We start from the raw sequence: 20,790 nt of genomic DNA on the forward strand, positions 1-20,790 counted from the left end.
AAACATTTTCTTTCGTTTCGTAATATCTGTGATGCTTTGATTAAAGAGACTCTTTTTTAATTTTATAAATAAATGCGGAAGGCTGAAAGTCACAGTGCTGTGAATCAGACCATTGTAATTTTTGATAAAACAATATTTCGCCTTTATCATTGTAAAAAATTCGTTATATTTTTATATATTGTATTATATATTATATATTGTATTGTATATATATATTATATATTGTATATTTTATATATTATATTACGTATTATATTACGAAATTAGAGCTACGATACTTCAAAGAGTCAGAGTACGCGGCTAAGCCTAAATTCTCAAGATAATCGAGGATAAGTCAAATTTTCGTTACGCTCATTTTTAACGTGAAATTTTCCACTATTGAAACGTTTAGAATAGAAGAGATTTTATGTCAGAAGTTTGGGCAAACGTTTTCTTTCGTTTCGTAATATCTATGATGCTTCGATTAAAGAGACTCTTTTTTAATTTTATAAATAAATGCGGAAGGCTGAAAATCACAGTGCTGTGAATCAGACCATTGTAATTTTTGATAAAACAATATTTCGCCTTTATCATTGTAAAAAATTCGTTATATTTTTATATATTGTATTATATATTATATATTGTATTGTATATATATATATTATATATTGTATATTTTATATATTATGTTACGTATTATATTACGAAATTAGAGCTACGATACTTCAAAGAGTCAGAGTACGCGGCTAAGCCTAAATTCTCAAGATAATCGAAGATAATTCAAACTTTCGTTACGCTCATTTTTAACGTGAAATTTTCCACTATTGTAACGTTTAGAATAGAAGAGATTTTATGTGAGAAGTTCGGGCAAACATTTTCTTTCGTTTCGTAATATCTGTGATGCTTCGATTAAAGAGACTCTTTTTTAATTTTATAAATAAATGCGGAAGGCTGAAAATCACAGTGCTGTGAATCAGACCATTGTAATTTTTGATAAAACAATATTTCGCCTTTATCATTGTAAAAAATTCGTTATATTTTTATATATTGTATTATATATTATATATTGTATTGTATATATATATATTATATATTGTATTGTGTATATATATATAATATATTGTATTATATATTGTATATTTTATATATTATGTTACGTATTATATTACGAAATTAGAGCTACGATACTTCAAAGAGTCAGAGTACGCGGCTAAGCTTAAATTCTCTTTCTACATAATTCTCCTTTACTACATGATAATCTTCAACCCGCCATATATTTAAAGACCGGTTAAAGGAAACACGAGAAGTTGACCTAGAGAAATTGCATGTATCTTGAAACGCGGCAGATTTAGATTTACACGTCTTAATTAATAGTTCGTTATAACGTGTTACGTTTGTTATGTCGCCATTTCATATTTCACGACACCGCGTAATCTTATACGTCTTGTCGCGTATGTTTTCGCCTGCGTTTAATACTAGGTTGTCCGAAAAGTGTCTTCCTTTTACGGGCACGTCTTTTACAATCATCATATGCATCATACAAACATGAAACCTAATCTGTCGAACGTTGTGATCTTTATTTTGATAGAACAAAATGGATCATACGTAATTCGATAAAATAATATAAAATGTGCGTCTATTATCATCTTATGAAACGAAAGAAACTTTTCGGACGACCTATAATACATTATCAGATTTGTCTGTCGTCCTACGCGGTAAGACGTTTGTTAACACTTTACCGACCGCTAGCGATTTAACAGCACACGCACGTCCGACCGGTATCTCAGGAGCAGATTCTCCCTGACGCCGGCTTTGTTTCGGTTTAGATTTTCCAATACCATTCTTTTCGTTCATCGCGAACGGTAAGTTTTTCAAATTGAAATAAAACTGTGGGAGCTTACAAAGCAACGCAACTGACGCAACTGAGCAAGACACTTTAGCACCAAATAACAAATTACTGCTCAAATAATGAATAAGATTGTCGGCGACAAGAAGCCGATTAATAGGCTATCGGTCGGTAAAGTGTTAAGATACCGTTCAGTCTACGATCTAGCCATCTAGCATTCGGTGAATGATCTTCTTAACCGAAGGGTAGTTAGTTGCTTGGTAGAACAGTCGGTGAAATAGAAGTTCTAAATGGTTTTGAAAGTCAGCCAATCGGAAATTTTGTTGCGGGTTCGTCAACCAACGTGGAGGGTTATAAAGTCAATTGGCTAGAAAATCAGTTGACAAAGATTGGTGAATATGACGATGGTTGGTCCGTAGTCGTGTAGGTAATGTAATTTATCCGGTTTCCAGAGAATCGATTTCTTCTTGAACGCCATATTTACAACGGTCTGTGACGTTGTTTTATCTGATCGTTGGGTTTCCCGACCGTCTCACACGATTAATCGTCCAGTGACGTACACGCTGGATTACCACGCTGATCGATCGCCTCCACCGGCCACCGATTAGAACTGTCATCGTTGGTAACGACGGATTTTCATCGTCGCGAAGGGAATAAAAAGGGAGTAGCGAGCGAAAGGCTTTCGGGTCACGTATTGATGGATCGTTGCGTAATACTTATGAATACTTTTTAAAGCGAATTCCATAGAGCAAGGGAACTTTACGAAGACGCGATAGTTTCCCTCCCGCGAATAATAAAAAGATTAGCCGAGAGAAGCCGCGTGGAATAATCATGTTAAATAGGTCGATCGATTGGAATGTTGCGGTAACGCCGGTAACCTTTCGATTTATCGTTGTAAAACTCGAGCGAAACCCTTGGAAAAATATGAAAAGGGCGGAAACCTTATTCATCTTTGTTGTTTCTTGTTGTCACAGTCCGAAGAAAACGGATACAGAGAAGGAAAACTTTTATACTTAACGCGGTTTACAAACTCTGGCAATCTTCTATACGTTTACGCAATCGTGTTTTCAGGCCGAGGGAAACTTCGATAGAAACATTGTGACCAACTATATCGTACCTCTTCGTTAATAGAAAATGTTTGTTAACACACTTTGGCAAGTGTAAACGAGCGTCATATCGCTTTGTCAATCGGCTACATTGTTAAATATAATCTAAGACATCGATCGTTTTTGTTATTTAAATAAACGATTGTTCAAGCATATTCGTCCAGCTACGCTGGCTACATTCTTGTTCTACCACGCTATTGTATTTATTACAAAGTTTAAATATCAATTAATGAAATCCAAGTATATTAAACTTCGTATTTCGTATTTCGTAGTACTTTTCTCATTAGACGATGGAAACGAAATGTATTCCAGTCAGTTTTAATCGTATTCATAAAAGTACGAATTTGCATAAAGATCCGCAATCTAGTTATACGTAAGCATAAGCTAGCAATAAAAGTATTCCGAATTACAGTTTAAGTTTATTTCTGTACGTAATGCAATACTTTAAGCGTTGGTCGTGACTACCCGTATGCAACGATGAACGATTACGCTAAATCGATCCATTTTAATCTCCATAGTTACGTACACCGTGTACCTGGTTTACTAATTGGCCAATGCGAAGATCGTTGGTCCAATTTACGATGAATTTTTTGCATATTTTGCAAATACGTATGTCGCGTCGAATACGACTATCTTTCAAGCGATAGGTCGTTACAATGGTTATTTTTGCAATAGATGTTGTTAATTAAATTATACTTTTCTGCGTGATTGAATGTTTCCGCAGGAAATATATATAGGAAATAAACTTACCAAATACGTAACGAATACTCTCTTATTCGGAATCATGTGAACTTTCGTTGGGATCGAGAAGATGAGACTCTTAACGAGCAAACGAAAATTACGAGCCAGTTAATTTACGAAGGTAACGTTGTCGAAGAAATGCAAGTTTGCTGAATAAACTGATTCTAGCTTTTTATACGTGAACTTTGATCAAAGAATAATTACCCTGCTGATGGAATGGAATATTTCTTTTGATTTTAATGGCTCGACCGACTGTTTCAATATCATTCTGTTTATTTCTTTGTTCCGTTCACTGAATTAGTTGCGTGATACAAGTAAAATCGTTTTCGTTTTATGAATATTAAAAAACGAGAGAATATTATTGCTATAGAAGAGAAAATGTTAAAGCTTTTGATTGTTAATTTTTCGGCCAATTTCTCGTGTGCCTGCATTTGAATTTTTCTTCGTAATTTTCACTTCTGTACACCTTCGATTTCATATTTATGTTCCAAATTGTATATTCTACAGATAGGAGAAAATATTCGTTTCTCTCTCTCTTCATTCGATTTCTCCTAACTTGGAAATAGAGAATTGCTTGCCATTCGTCCACAAATTTCTCGAAATTCAAGGCGTCGGAATATCCTCTTCCTTTTTAAATAGAAAATTACTTCCCACTTGTATATACAAATTTATATAAATTTCCCGAAATTCTATTCGTCGGAATATTCTCTTCTTCCTGATGGTAGAAACTTGGCGCGACACTTTTCGTTGTTAAAACTTTAATAGCTCGATTTCGGAAGCAATTTCCATTATTCTGACGAAACAATCTTCTAAGGGTAATTTTCTAAGTATGTCTAGCATGTGCGATATATTAAAAAACGCCCACGCAACAGTTAAGTTTCTAAGGTCAAACAGACGATTGAAGATGATGAGTGCATCGAAAACGTACTTTATTCATGCACCAGTAATCCGAAAACGTTTCGCGTTGTGTACATGTTTCACGGCAAGAGTTGTGCACACATCGTAATGTTAAACAAGACACGTTCATCACGCTTCCTTAACCATACGTTGTTTATGCGGACTTTCCTTCCTCCCTCTCATTTCTACCGTAACTTTGTTAATATATATGTATGTAATATGTGTCACGTACGTATGTGTTACGAATGGTACCAGAATTGTGTAGGAAATGGAAGATCGAGGTTACAGTATGTCCTTTAACAACAGTGTCCTGCCACTGTGAGTTTCGAGAGACGTATACATTAACATTTTTCTTGGTTCTCTTATCTGAGGTTGCGTAATGCAAGTACATTGTATCCGCTACATTTTCAAAGAAACCTTTCTCGTATAGTATCTATTGAACTTGTCAGTAACCAAAGGTGGCAGCCTTGTAGAAGTTTGCTTATATTTCTGTAGATGTTTTTTATTCCGATTATTTTTTCTCGATAGTTTTAAAGGTACGCGGATAGTTTATGCATCGGTGCCGGTTAAGTTGATTTTTTAACTCTATCTATCTATAACTGGATTAAGTGGGAAAAAGTTTTCACGGGCTTTCAATTTTTTCCTTCTGTTCAACCTTTGCACGCTTGTAACGATGTTTCACACGACGCGACGTCGTGTAAAAGCTTCCACGTTTCCGATAAACCGTAGGGAAAATTAAAGCGGCTGGCTTCCATATTTCTTCGCTCGGGCTGACCGCACGAGCTTCGCCGACGCACGCTTCCAATACAACGTCGCGTCGGCTCGATAAATCGTATCTATATGCAGTAGCCGTGGCTGAAGGGAAAGGTTTATCCGGTGAACGTATGTATAATAACGTAATGTTGTGTTCGATGTTACGCACTTGGTGTACGTTTGCTAATTAGATTACGTGACACGTGTAGCCCAGGCTAAACTCGATTAAGAGGCGACTAGTTCTACATTATGGTGCCATGTCTCTCGAGATAAAACGTCTATTTCTATCAGAATCTTACTTTATCGTCTATTTTCTTCTTTTCTTCTGCATTAAAATATAGACGATCCTTTCGAACATTAAATTACCGATCTGTAAAGTGTATCTAAATACGTGATGTAAATACAGTGACGTATTAAAGTTGTACTTTTTTTATTAACATATTACATGTATTAGACAGACCAATTTGAAATTTTATTAGTATCGCAGCGAGACTCGATTATTGTTAATTATATTTTAAAAGAAGACTGAAAATCTACATGGAAGCTGGAAAATACTTTGCATCGATTATATATTTAAGATTCTTTTATTGAATAAGAGAAGTCGACGATCAAGTATCTGCTTTTTTTCCCTTTTCATTGTTAAAAAAATAGTAAAAGTAGAAAATCAACTTGGATAGTTCTAATGTAAAATGTAAAGAGATTTGACAAATATATTTAAGAAAATATCACGCTTTTACTTCTCTTACGATGGTAAAAATAGAACAGTTAATGAAACAGGTAGATTCGTTGACCCAAATAAAGTCCACACAGATTGATCGGTCATCTGGTGGGTTCTGTTTCGTCAGAAGTGGAGCTTGATTAAATAACATAGGGTCGACGAAAATTCGAGATGCACGCAATATGTTTCTCCATTAAAGCGTTAGAAGCGTCATTGTACGTCCGTAGAGAGCTTCATCGTCACTGAGGATTTCAAAGGCGCTGCATCGCTATAGAATTCTAATCTCTCGGTACTGTACGTGTTGAACCTATCCATCTGCAACGAGCGGACTCAAACGAAGTTGCTTTTTTTCCAGAAACTTTGTATGGAAATAAATTCCCAATAAATTTCAAAGAGATAACAAATTTAAATCCAAAATAGAATTCTCTGTGAAAGAAACAGTGAAAAGGAATACCAAAGAGTTTTAAACGAATATGAAAAAAAACAGAACTTTGTTACGATCAAATTCGTATATGCATTGAAACATCGGAGTTTGAAAGGAGGCGATTTAGCTTTTCGTTGTTGCGACTTACCTAAATCTCTCCTTTTATAAAAGTATCATAACCTGTTTCATTGAAAACATGCTTTCACAGCGTTCAGGATAAAAGCAACGGTGCACGAGAATCGGCGTCAAAATGAGAAAATTCTTTTCCAGCAACCTCTCGTTGACGTCCACGTGTATTCGCGCCTCCTGATATTGGAATTCGCGGCAACCGCCACGTTTCTCGGATAACAGATTTGTCTCGATATTGCCTCGGCTGGCGATCGCACTTATATACAGAAGCTTCTTACCATTTACCACGTTATTTATTTTACAAATTCGTGGCATCGAGCGACGATCGCCTTTGATCTGCTCTTCGATACGAATCAACGCTTTCACGTTGTAAGTAACTTCGCGACAAGTATCCTACGGGAAAGTTAGTGCATCGTTAATCAACGTTGCTTCGTTGTATCTTCACCCGTTGATATTCAAGGAAATTTACAAACGGCGGTAAAGCGTTGAAAGTTGCCGAGGAACCGCGTAATTAACGAAGTAGCTCGGTTCGATATCGGCTCTTGCGGGGCATCGATCGCGCTGTTGTTGTTTCAGAGGGTTGTTTTTGATCGGGAACGACTGCAGGGTAACCGTGACGCGACACACGCATGGAAATTGAATATCGTGAGCCGAGAACTGGATGTCAAGACACCTCTGGTTTCTCTTCGTCGCGGTTCACCTTCCTTTTACCGAAAAAGCTACCGGACTCTATTGCTCGATCGATCTGCCATTCCATCCATCTCTCCACCCTATTAATTTCTTCCAGTCTGTTAAAAAAATATGTCCCTCGTCTGTTCCTTTCCTCATGTCTCAGAGAAAACGGATTTCACTGTCTAATGAAAGAAAAAAAAAAAAAAAGAAAGAATCTCTTTGAAGCTTGAAAATGGAAGATGACTCGTATAATGCGATTAACGAAGAATTTTCATAACGTGGATCGTATTAAATTATCACGACTATGATTTTATTTTAAGTTGTCAATTAATATTCATTACAGAAGTTTTTGTAGTTTCTAAAGCTAGATTTCAAAAACAATCACGATTCGAAATATTCTTCTCCTCTGTTCTTTTCCTCCCTTTTCTATTCTCTTAATATAGTCGTGCGTTAGTAGAACATCGAAATCGTCGAAGGTAGATCTCAAATGCTAAGAAAGGAAAATTACAGAAACAACTTTTTTCTTCATAACAATACGTGTTTAGTAACTAATATTAGGTTGTCCGAAAAGTTTCTTTCGTTTTATAAGGAAATAATAGACGCACTATGTTTTTTGTTTTATATTAGTTTATTGAATTATGCACGAACATAATAATAGAAATAGAACGAAATGGATCATACCTAATTCAATAAAATAATATAAAACAGAAATTGTTGTTCGTCTATTATCACTCTATGAAACGAAAGAAACTTCTCGGACAACCTAATACTTTTTAAAGCTTCCAAGTAGTTTGTAGTTTTTCATTAGCATCGTGCGGAGAGAAACTCGTCGATGGTTTTTACAGAAAATTGCACTAGTCCTTGAGTTAGAATCGAGCTTGTACACGGATAAGTAGCATTGGAAGGCGGCTATGTATCGGGAATGAGATACGGAATGGAATAAGATGCGTCGACTCAAGACGCCTATATGTTCGAGGATTCCAATATCATCAATGATGAGATATCCTGCGATATGGTCACGTGCAGGATTCCATCGATATCTTCCACGTGTTAGCCTTTCGTTGTAATCTTTTCCTTCTTGTTAAGGTTCTCAACTTTATAATTCTTTTTATCGAATTATCGAACAACGATCGGATTTCTCGAGTATATCGGCGAAGATTATTTTAATAAGAAACTAGGAAGATTAAAATGCGATTGAAATTTTACTTTATTCTTCCTCGATCCTGATAAAATTGTTAGCAACCGAGTGATTTAAATGCAAGGTGTGTCGCGTGTCCCGTGGGAACTGGTATTATTGGATTGGAGCGAACGTGTATAGTTTCTCGATTTCAGAAGATATCGGGCATTAGTTATTCTCTTTGCAAACGTTTTATCAAGAAACATATAAATATTCTTTCAAATTTAAAAAGCGTTTTAATAGCTAATTTTTGTGAAAAGCTCAGTTAAGTCCTGGAATCAACAGGAAAAGATACTTCTCTGCTTTCTCCTTCCTATCGTTTCTACATTTTCATTCTTTGCTCTTCTCCCTTTCTTCTTTTCTCTATTTTTCTCTCCGTTATTTCTTTTCCTTTATTCTCCTTCTTCCTTCCTCTCTCCGTGTTCCACCGTCTCCTCTTTCCAATCAGCGGAAACAGACGAATTAACGATTGGGAGGGATAAATAATTTATAAATCCGATAACAGACCGTACCGTAACCGAGGTGACTTAATCTGTCCGTAATTGGCTCGAATGGATCGTCGAAACGATGGTTCGACGTTAACTCGCTTCCGCATAATTCGATCAGATCACGTTATTTACCTACGTGCTCCAATATCCTAAGCGAATCGAGGTTTCGAAAGGATTTTCCTGCTCGCACATCCGGTCTGAATTAAGGTATATCGAGCAATTTTTGCAAAGCAACGGATAAATTTGACTTCGTCCGGCCACTTAGAATCCCTTTGTTTCTTCCAAGATGATGGAAAGATGGTAACGAACTTGCCAAGTCACCTTTAACCAAGCAACTGTCTCGCCGTTTCTTCTCCAGTTGTTTGTCACTTCCATTTCTTCGAGAGATGATCATTCGATTGAACAACAGCAACTGCTTTCTTATTACGTGTCGATGAATGTTTATCGTGTAATCGAATAAAAATTGTCTTCCATTATCTTGCAAGAATTGGATGGAGGCAACGTACCAGTGACACGAAACGAAGTGGCAGCGAATATAAATTGCTTTTCTCCTGTCTGTGTAGGTATTGGGTAGCCATACTGAATATCACTTCGTTCATAAAGCCCTACCACATGCAAGGAACAAGAGATCTGTACCTCACATGAGAAGATTGAAAGTGGATCCATTGGTAAGTGATTCCTTGAAATACACCGGGTTTTTGTCGTTTTTTTTTCATAGAATTTTCGTTCCATCGTCATATCACATTTATTATTCGCACGGACCTGCATCGCAAGGATGAAATTTTACTCTCAAAGTGCCCCTTTAACCGTTCGCCGTAAATTACATCGATAAAAGATTGTTATCGTCTTTTAGAAAAATCAATGTAACATTTCGAATAATAGCTTTCACGAGAGGTCGCTTTGAAAAGTCCAAAGGAACGTATTCTTTGGCTCGTGGGAGGATACGTGGAACTCGGTTCGAAAAGCCTCGTCCGGACTACCGATATAAATGTAAATGAATACGTAACTTCCAGCGACATGGATGATATAATTGGATAGGGAACATATTGATCGGGTAAATTACGATTCTTCGATCGCGTGGAGTGCGGCCGCGGTATTGTCATCGATCACTTCGCAGAGAACGTTCCGCTTTATATGATACTTTCGTAAATTTCCATCGTATTATATCCGTTTTCCGACCCTTTTACTCGATTCTGAGAACGCGAGAAACTCTAACCAAACAGTCATTATTTTCTCATTGTTTGCTTCAGGTCATAGAACGGGAAATGTCAAACGAAAACGAGCGAAATCTGTCTTTAGACGTAGACGGGAATATTTGACGTTCCCGTTACCATTTTATCGCTATTTTACCCTTTTTCTATTGACCATCCTGACTATTTATGATCTCGTCCATTAATCATTCGACGAAGCTCGTAAAAGAGAAATTAACTACTTGGCATTTTCGAGGGGTTGGAGTTCTCGCGTTGGTGCAAGAGTGGATTCGAATAAATGTTTTAGGTACACACAGCGGTGCAACAACCCGGATTCAAGAGAGTAAAGAGAGGCTACAAACCTCTCAGTGTGGACAATCTTGTACCACCGTACCAAATGAGTCAAATGAATCCTGGGAACAGAGATCCGTCGGATCCGTTCTTTCAATATCAATGGTACTTGAAGAACACTGGTCAAAACGGTGGCAAAGCGAAGTTAGACTTGAACGTGAAGGCAGCCTGGGCTCAGGGTGTTACTGGAAAAAACGTTACCACAGCTATAATGGACGATGGTGAGATTCTACTTGGATTTCTCTATTTTAACACCAGAACTACCACACCAGTCAAATTGATTGGTTTTGCAATTTTATTTTAAAATTCCTACTTCATGTTATATTTTTTTCCCTAATGATGTAATGACTTTTGCAACGATAACTAAAAGAATAATATAGTGAATTTTATTTTGTTTTTTATGTATTTAGTATGTATTTAAACTTAGAATAATTTGGTATCAGGGCTACTTATACCAATTGTTGGAATACAACGATATTTCACGCATAGGCACAAACACTCTTACACAAACACTCACACAGGCATTTGAACAGGACACTTACACAGGTCATACTCATTACTGTATAGAGAGTAGGGTTCAAAATATTTAAGGGATCATGGGTTACTACCTACGTCTAGTCTGAAAGTAATTGGCCAACAATCAACAATTCTTACATACGTTGTTAATTATATCACTCGCTTATATACATTTGGTTCTGTAGTTCTGTTTAATAAATATCACTGAATATTATTTTAACATAAACATTGTGTCTTTCACAGATTATTAATCTTAACTTCAAGATTAAATTCTAACACTCATACCAGTTACTTGTCAAGGTGTAAAAGGGTCCTGCAATCTGTTTATCGAACTCTAATTAACCAGTTTTCTCGTTTTCTGCAACTTCCCACACGTTTTTAAAATTTTTACCGCGTATCATTCGATATGATGATATCAGGTATCAGGAAAGTTCCGGATCGATCGCTAGATCGCTAGATGTTAACACTAGAAATACCACACTAGTTAAAATGACTGATTATACAATTTTATGGATATATCAACCCACGTTTAGGGATCATGGTTTCAGATGGAGTAATAATACTAAAAATGTACTTCATAACATGGAATTCCTTCTGTAAGAAAGTAATAAATCAATAGAAATACTCTATTATTACGTATTTTTTAAATACCAGTCATTTTGGCTGTTTTTGGTAGAAATAGCTTCGTGTTAATTATCGGTAGTTCTAGCGTTAAACTATGTGGATAGTGGCGTAATAGTACCAATAGTACCATTTATTAATTTCATCTTCTTATCGCTAATTATTACTGCTACTGTATTTGCTGATCGTTTCGTCCCTTTGGTTCTCGCCTTTGTTGTGGAGATTTCCCTATTGCACCGTATTACATTTTGTAGCATTTTATATTATATTTCCTTCACAGTATGTTATACAGTTCGGGAGAAGTTGCTAAAACTATTTAGATATCGCTTTAAATGTACTACTGGATTTTCACACTGGTATAGAAATACAGCGTTTATGATATCACGGTGTAGTTTAAATCGCGGAAGCGGATTATCGCTATTTTACATATACATATTATACGTATTTTCTAGGTCATGTAGATACAGATACGTAGGACGATTTGACGCGATTTAACGGGCGTAATTTTACTCGTGGCATCTGGAAATCTCATTAACAGAAAACGTTTTAACTTAAATTAATGCGACGCATGAATGTCTTGTATTCCCGAGGTTAGTTGTATTAATTGCACGTCGACTAGCATTGCTAGGTAATCAGTTACTAGTGCTATCGCGACATAGCTTCATTAATTATCGTTATACACTGTTTCCTCGTATACTCTAATCCTCGTTTCTAATCTTTTGTGGAAAATAGTCTTCACTGGTATCGTGCAGAATAGAAGATAACTGGGTAGTAAATCTTTTTCGTAAATTCTTTTAGTCCATTTCCATAAACACGATAACAATGATACAATGTAATCGCTTTAGCAACATGCATATTAATGTACGCGAACGAAATACGAAGAGAAACCTGTATTTGGACTTTGTGGATTGATTGAAACGTACGTATCGTACATTGTTTCATACGGAGACGAGGGATTTTCAGTGATAGCCGATAGCTAGTGAATCAAAATCGATGTAACAAGCCCAGTTCTGTGATGATCCTATCGCTCTGATCGGTTATAAAATCACGAAACTCGACATCTCGTGGCTTGTTTATTCTTTACATTGCTGTAAACAATTTTTGGAACCCGATTCTCAACGAGTTTCATTTTTGAATAAATAAGGATGTACCAGGATGGACAAGCTTGATATCCGATTGGATTTTGTGCAAAATATTTGTTACTCAACGCAACGGTGTTCCACTCGTAAACATTGAACGAACAGATATGCATTTCCATCGTTTGCCTAGGGATTTTTTTTTTTGTTCCTTTTCAACGATTTCTCCCGTTCTTTTTTTTATTTCCCTTTTTTAGTGTGGCTGTTATTGGATCATCTATCGAAGTCGCTACATTCAAATAAAAGTTGGATTTACACTGGCAGTTGATGTATTGACTGAACGTTCTAAAAATACAAACTTCGCCTCGTGGTAAATAACAATTTCGCTGCATCGCTGTTCGTGATATAGCAATTGAGCCAGTCATAACTTCACTCATCGACTTCTCCTAAGATAATAATGCATTTGCTGGTAGTCAGAAATTAGATTCACAACATAGTTAAACTAATGTGACAAGAAATAATCCATATCTTTGTTTATCGTCCAATAAAAATTAAACGATGGTATAAAAACTTTTGTTATGACGCTCATAACTTCATGACTGAATTAGGTATAATTCTTTTACGATGTAATTAGACGTCACAGTAGTAGAGAGAATATTTCATTTAAATGTTTCATAAGAATTGAATATATATCGAAATTAGAAATGCTCGAGTATTTCGTTGCTTTTTCTGAAGAAAGAGAATTTTTCGCTATGAAAGAAGAATTCCCATTCTGTAAATAGCAATCGATAGTTCCTGATAGAAAAGCGTGTAACTGATGGCCAATCTCGATCGTTTATTAAGTCCAGAGCCTTGATATCGTCTCTGTTAAACTGTAATCTGGGATATCTCGTGATACAGCTTGTTAAAGATTTTAGCCTTTTACGGCTTTACCTCGGTTTTATCGATTTCGCCCGACAGTCATCGTTCGGCAAACATAGCGATAATATCCCGCCGTTAGCGTTGTCGATCACGCAATATTACGAGTTTAACGCCGCACGAAACTCGTTGATACTTTAGATAAACAAATTGCTCCATTATTTGGTTGACTTTGATCATTTCGCTCTAATCTTCCGCTAATCTGTCCGAATAAAGTGAATTGTATAATATTCGGCGAATAAAGAGTTGTTTCGTGGATTCAGAAGACTAACGATCAGGAATTTCATCGTTCGCGAGTCAATAGTCGTAGAAACTCCAATTATATCTCGTGTATGTTAAATCTATGGTACCTCATGAAACTTTTCCATACTTGAATGTACATATTTTTCTACGAATAGCTACATCATGTGAATTATACGAAAAATTTGGAAATTTGATTAGCAACGTATCGAGACTCGACTACGATGAAAATATCGGTAAAATTCGAAGCAATTTGAATGGTTCACGATGATTCGTTATATTAATTAATAAGTTTTAACGTTCGGTGGAACCAGCTTTAATCTCATGTTTATAAGACTACAAAGTATTTCAGTCTTTCCCTTCAAACATTATATGTAAATATCTAACGTTGGAGAATACGCTGATGAAATTGTAAAGTAAGAGGTCAGTCGTGTTGCAAGGGAAGCTTCATCTTCACACGGAACTCGGTCTTAAAGCTCTTCGAATGATTAGTCCGCGGAAACTTTTAATGGACTTTGCGTAATCTCGAAGTATCTCTAGTGTTTTCATTCCTTGGTCTACCGGATTACGTATTCTATTTTGAAAACGTCGGTTCTTTATTTTTGTTCCAGGGGTCGACTACATGCATCCGGATCTAAAATACAACTACGTAAGTACGATCATTACACGTAAAAGAAAAAAATATGGTCATATTATACGTAACCGTGGTTCAAGCAAATACTCCGAACACATAGAAATTCGCTATAAAGTCGATGTCTTATCGGCGTGAAAGGTTGAAAAATTGCGTGGAAGATCATTCTGTTTACCTTCCTTTCAACGCGTTTGTTGCCACATCTCGGTGGCGTTTTATTGTAACCGCAACACATTCATAAGGTACATTAGCATAATATTGAATCGCACGCGTTGAAATTCAAATCGAGTTCGTAACCATTTTATCACGACGAACGGGCGATGATAAAAATCCGCGGAGCGTCCATTTTGTGGCAGTCGCCGCACTGGTGTCCTACCCAGGATCTACTCGAACAGACGGCCATTGTTCCCCGGTATAACGTCGTTAATCAACGCGACGAGGTGTCTTTAACAGCGGTCTTTGTCCTGGGAAATGAAACCCGACCCAATGGAAAATCACAGGGAAACGTATCGCATGGCTTGGACAACGCACTTTCAGATCTATCGGGGACAATTACGAACGTTTCGAACGTTTTCAATTTTTCGTTTGTTGCGATTTGTTAGTTAAAATGCAATTATTACTACGACGATATATTACAGCCGACGAGAGAATATCAAATTTTTATCGTTTTAACGAGTGGAAATTCTATCCTCGTAGAAAGCTATAGCCGCTGAATCTTCAACGTACGCGATATATTTCACCATACCACTAATGAAGAATGTTAGTCATTGACTGATCGTTTGGAAATTATTCGCAACGAAATCTGGCGAAATTGCTCGGCTGAACTGAAACATCCTTCTGATTCCAACAACTCTGTTTTATTACGAAGCATTTACAAAAATCTTGAAAGCATCGATAGCGAGCATATTTGCTGGCGAGTACGCGCCTTTAGGAAAACGTCGTTGCCTTGAAAGTTGAAAGATCGTCCGTCGAAGGCAACGATGTTACAGAGAATAAACGAAGACAGAGGAGAGACATAATTTCTATTATTCGCGAAAGAACAGTCTGTTTTACGAGCTGTCTCGGCCACGAGTTTCCGAGTGAAGGAAGTCTCTGGTACGTTCGATTCAGATCACGTAACTTAGCTAGCTCCTCGAGATCTACTCGATGTCTTGCAGGAATAAGAAAGTCAGCGCGTTAAACGCGGTTAGTTAAAGAGGACGATAACGCGTGTCGAATGATGTTGAAGAAGAAGTTGAAGAATTCACGCTCGGAAATTACAACAAATACTTGGCAGATGTACTTTGGATGACAGCGACGTAGAATTATTTTGTTTCGCGGCGACGATGAACGCTCAACCCATGTGCTGGGCTGTCGAGTTGATGTCGAATATAGTTAATGGAAACAGTCAGTGGAAACGTTTCATGAATAAAAACAGCAGAGATGTGAACATGTGAAGGGGGAAAAGATAATAAATGGGTGAAGTTTCTCAAGGTTTTTCCAAAGATCGGAGGCTGAAAGGCGAACAGACAATGCAACACCCACGTGTCACAGAGGCTCGTAATCAACTTTATAAGGGAGGAGACAATAAGGGGAGAAAGTTGGTTGGACGTTAAATGACAAAGGATGGAATTTTCCAGCATAAAAACTAGCAAACTAATTACCATCCTGATACAATGTTCACCGTGTTGTTCAACGTCGTCAGGGGATAAATTCGTAGATAAGAAGGAAGGAATTCGATGGAGCGAATTTAATAAAGTTTGCTCGAGTTCTTTTTATGACAGGAACGGCAATGAATTTGTCAGTATTAAGCTGGGCCATTATACTAAAACATCTAAAGATTCTGGAATTTTTATCAGTGTCATTCAATTAAAGGATAAAAAATGAGGTGATATGGACGTGAAACGAGAGGAGAAACATGGGAGGGAATTGGGAAGAACGATGGGATGAACTGAAGGGCAGTTTTCAGGACGAAGATTAATAGACGAGCGACGTTCTGTGGATACGAGGAATTTATGGAGTGTAAAATTCATAGGAAAGAATTCCCATGCTGCGCAAATTATGTCGGTGGGTTCTGTGTTCGATTAATTAACGAAGCCAACAAGTCTAGTCATTTTTGTCGGAAATTTATTCTGATTTATGGTTATACAAATTTGCGAAATATTTTATGCGCGAAAAATTCCCTTGACAACGTGATATTTATGAAGAACAACGAGGAGATTACCCATGAAATATTAGTAATATTTTTATCATGACAGAAGTGGCATAGCTTGCAAGAGGCATGTAAAAGGAAAAGCTGACATGAAGAACATTGCAATGACAATATTAAGAGAACTCCTGCTTATCAACCTGGAGAACAAAAATTCGATTCTGAGTCAGATAAAATAAAGTAATGTTATGATCTGATCGACAACACGGATGACAGTAAGAAAAGGATAATTTCCAGTCGATAACACCAGAGTGTAATTTTTACAATGCGCAGTAAGTAAATAGAAATAACAAATAGAAATTACAAAGATGAAACTTTCAGCAATGCGGTCACATAAAAGTTACGTTACGAAAGAACAAATAAGCGTATTTCCTTCACCTTTTCATCCATTGGAAAAGCTCCAGGAAACTTTCATCTTAAAGAATATCAGCTACTCAGACCAATACTGATTCCTTGGTGTGTTATACTTACCAATCGGATTGTTGTCGTATTTTTATTTCATCTTCTTAAAAAGAGAAAAAAGAATTCGCGTAGGATGGAAATCTGTAGGATGTGGATTTTCTATCAGTTTTAAATTCCTAGAATTCTCCTTGTAATCAGGAAATAGGATACCGTTTTCGTTGGAAGATTCAACGAAACTAAAGAAAAATCCTTCGTATGTTTTAGAACGCCAAAGCTTCTTACGACTTCAGCAGTAACGATCCTTATCCGTATCCACGGTATACCGATGATTGGTTCAATAGGTGAGTAAAATGACGCAAAATCCGTATTACCGTGAAACTGCAATCTACAGAGTGGAATTTTAACGAAGTTTACAGGATTAAATATTTGCTATATAAGGTACAACCGGTTATTTTTACTAACGAGATTAGAAAGAGGTTGGCCTTGGTTAATAATAACTTGAGAGAAACGCGAAAGCTCGGCACGATCGCGTAATTAATGATTACCGAGTAGCAATTATCGTGGACGCTGGGGTGGATGGTTATTAACGTTGGGAAATTGTTTCGAATTTTCATTTCAACTCTATGTTGTTTTTCCACGGTGATTGAAGGTGACGTTGCTCACCGAGAAGAAGGCAAGGAATAGGATATCGATGTTGCAATCGGGACAAATCGACGAAAGTTTTTATTCGATACCGAGAAATGTACTTTCCGGTTAACGAATCAAAAAGAACGGCCCTTTCTTCGGTTTTACATTTAAAGTCTATAGGAGGATCCGGTGAAACATTGGAAAGAAACCGATCGCGTAGCTTGGCGCAAAAACCTTCTATATTACGACGAGGGATACTAATGTATTTCTTTTCCAATTCCACTGGTTATTTTAATTTCACTTGGAGAATTATTTTCCATAATTTCCGTAGCACGACTGTCGAGGGGTCGTATCTCTTACGTAAAAATGTTTCCATGAACCCATCATTTATTTCCCGCGATGGCTTACGCAATCTTTTTCCAGCAATTTCTGCGAGTCCCTGCCGTTGACAAGAGCTTTCTACCTCGAATAAATACCGTGAAAAGCCTAATACGACGAGCGAACGATTCTACTCAAAGCGTTTCTTGCCCAACATTCTTTAAAGTATCTCACTAAGGGAATTTATTATACGAGTTGCCTGTTTTCCATCGGTACTCGTCCTTCCAGATGAAACATTTTTCGTTTCTCAAATATCTCTCTGTCGAATCTTTCCCCTTTAACCTTTCCGCTTTGCATGTTTCAACAGAGAAACATGGATCTCTGTTCGAACAAGTTCATCAAGAAAGAAATTCTAGACAATCGTCCACAACTCTATCAATGGTTCACTGAATTTTCTAACGGAGCGAAGAATTTAACGAATCACGCTTCGTTTCGTATATTCAGCGAGCGTATCTTCTATAATTCGATTCTTCGTTTAATCGAAGGAAACGAGTTTATTCAGCGAATAAACGAGGAATTGATTAAAACGCTTTCTGCACCGTCTCTACGAGGAATTTGTCAATCCGACGTGGCATTACACCATGACCTCGTCTTAACGTAATTCATCTTTCTTACTCTATGTGTGTGTGAAAAGCTTGATGGAAAATGAGACAGGCGTTTCACAGCGATCGCCTCGATTCGGACGTTGATACGTCTGCGACAAAGTCGTTCATATCCTCTTTATGACGTGCACTACTCGATTTTATTGGCTCAATCAGAACGCTGTAATAAAGCTGGACGCTAAAGCTTTCAGGAACGTGACGAAAGAGAATCGAGTGGGCGTGATGAAGCGAACGATAAAATTCGTTGGAACGTTAGCGTCGCGACTTGCACTCGAGAATCGCGAGATTCCACGTCTTTCTCAATATCTTCGCTGTATCGTGGTACACCTGAAGCTTTCAACAGTTCGCTTTCTATCTTCTGAACGCTTCGTTTGCGCCTCCACTTGCTCGATGCAATATCGCTTCGCATGCTTTATCCGTTTGTCGTCAGCGAAACTGATAGTCACGCGGTATTGCTTTGAGGAATGTTTGATCAGACGTTTTGTAGTTCCACCCGTGTTCACGATAGATGGACTTTTAGAAGAGAAAATCGAAGATAGAATGTAAGTTAAGGAACGTACTGCATCCTTAAAATTTTTGTATTTAGAATCGAGAATCTCGTGAGAAGACGAGCCTGATAAAATTTCGAATGTCATCAAACTTCTAACGAACGCTATCTCTTCCCTGTAATTATTATTAATTATTAATTTGAATTTTGCTTGATTAATTTCTATGATAAATAACCGTGTCTTGGCTTCCCTGCTTTTTAGTTTAGTCGCACCGTATATTCAAAGATCGTCGTGATCTGTTGGTCCACTCGTCCTTTCGTTAATTACTTTGCGTGTAATTTAGCCCGCTTGGCTGAGATTTAATGGCGAAGACGTCACACGACAAATAATCGTTTAACCTTTGAAATGTGAATTAATTTGACTCGAATGAATATCGTTCTATAGCTCGAATCGAAGGGATACCATGGAATAGGGAATATTCATTTAATTTTGTTTTAATTAAAAAATGCAAAGGTTATAGGCAGTGGCATATTATCACAGGCAATTGTAGATTGTCTTGGCTATGGATTGTACAATAAAACCGTATTTGTCGTGGTCCATTTGCGGTACCTCTGGCACCAGATGCGCTTGTTCATTTTGCAGCTGTTTCAACCTGACGTACAGAGCAATAAAGGCAGCTTATTAAGCGGTAAACGTTCTTGGTAATTTTCCAGCGGCGAATTTACCGCAATAAAATTTTCATTAAACGTTCTTTCAGGTATCGACGATGGCATTCCTTTGACTCTTTTTGAGTTCGCGAAGCGAGTACGCTTGTGTCGCGATCGCTCATAAATTCTCATTTAAGAAGATTGTATCTGTTTCGTGGCGATACGTTATTTATGATTGCGACGAACCAACGGGAAAAGAACTTTTCAAATATCGTGCATCGTTTGTTTTCATTTCACCCGCCTTGTTTCTTCACCAATTTATTATCTTCAGCGTTGCACAAGCAACGAATAACTGAAAGAGAACTAGCGTGCAGACGATTCGAAGGAGGAAAACGATCGTTTATTTTCCCCTCTATGAAATTCCTCGCCCTAACGTTTCTACGAACTGTAATAATCCAGATCCACGAACTAATCGAGTCTCTTCAATTCGATTTACACGCTCTAATCGCTGTTAATCATCCGATAATCGACACCCAGATTCCCAGCACGGAGAATCTGTAGTAAAAACATTTTCCCCGTTCACGCAGACATGGTGGATCTAATTAAGGTGTTGTTTTTCTTGAAAGCCACGGAACCAGATGTGCCGGCGAGGTGGCAGCAGCCCGGGACAACGGCGTCTGTGGCGTGGGCGTAGCTTACGACTCGAAAGTCGCCGGGATCCGAATGTTGGATCAGCCTTATATGACTGACCTGATCGAAGCTAACAGCATGGGACACGAACCTGACCTCATAGACATTTATAGCGCCTCATGGGGACCGACGGACGACGGAAAGACCGTGGACGGGCCGCGAAATGCGACGATGAGGGCCATCGTGCGCGGCGTTAACGAGGTGCGTATTAGTATCACGTTTTTTACCCTCTTCTACATCACCCATAGGATCTTCTTCGCGTCCTGAGAGAGACAGGGAGAGAGTGAGAGAGAGA

General features: G+C 37.5%; 1 protein-coding gene across 1 annotated transcript in view; it reads left to right on the plus strand.

The window, feature by feature from the left end:
• Nucleotides 1-20,790, plus strand: part of Amon (prohormone processing protease amontillado) — a 40,522-nt gene that overhangs the window by 3,305 nt on the left and 16,427 nt on the right. Inside the window, 5 exon segments of the mRNA XM_072013356.1 lie at nt 9,494-9,598; nt 10,428-10,692; nt 14,454-14,491; nt 17,328-17,404; nt 20,432-20,696. Of these exon segments, the coding sequence (XP_071869457.1) occupies nt 9,494-9,598; nt 10,428-10,692; nt 14,454-14,491; nt 17,328-17,404; nt 20,432-20,696 (750 nt within the window).

Source organism: Bombus fervidus, chromosome 11, assembly GCF_041682495.2.
Source record: "Bombus fervidus isolate BK054 chromosome 11, iyBomFerv1, whole genome shotgun sequence".
Taxonomy (NCBI): domain Eukaryota; kingdom Metazoa; phylum Arthropoda; class Insecta; order Hymenoptera; family Apidae; genus Bombus; species Bombus fervidus.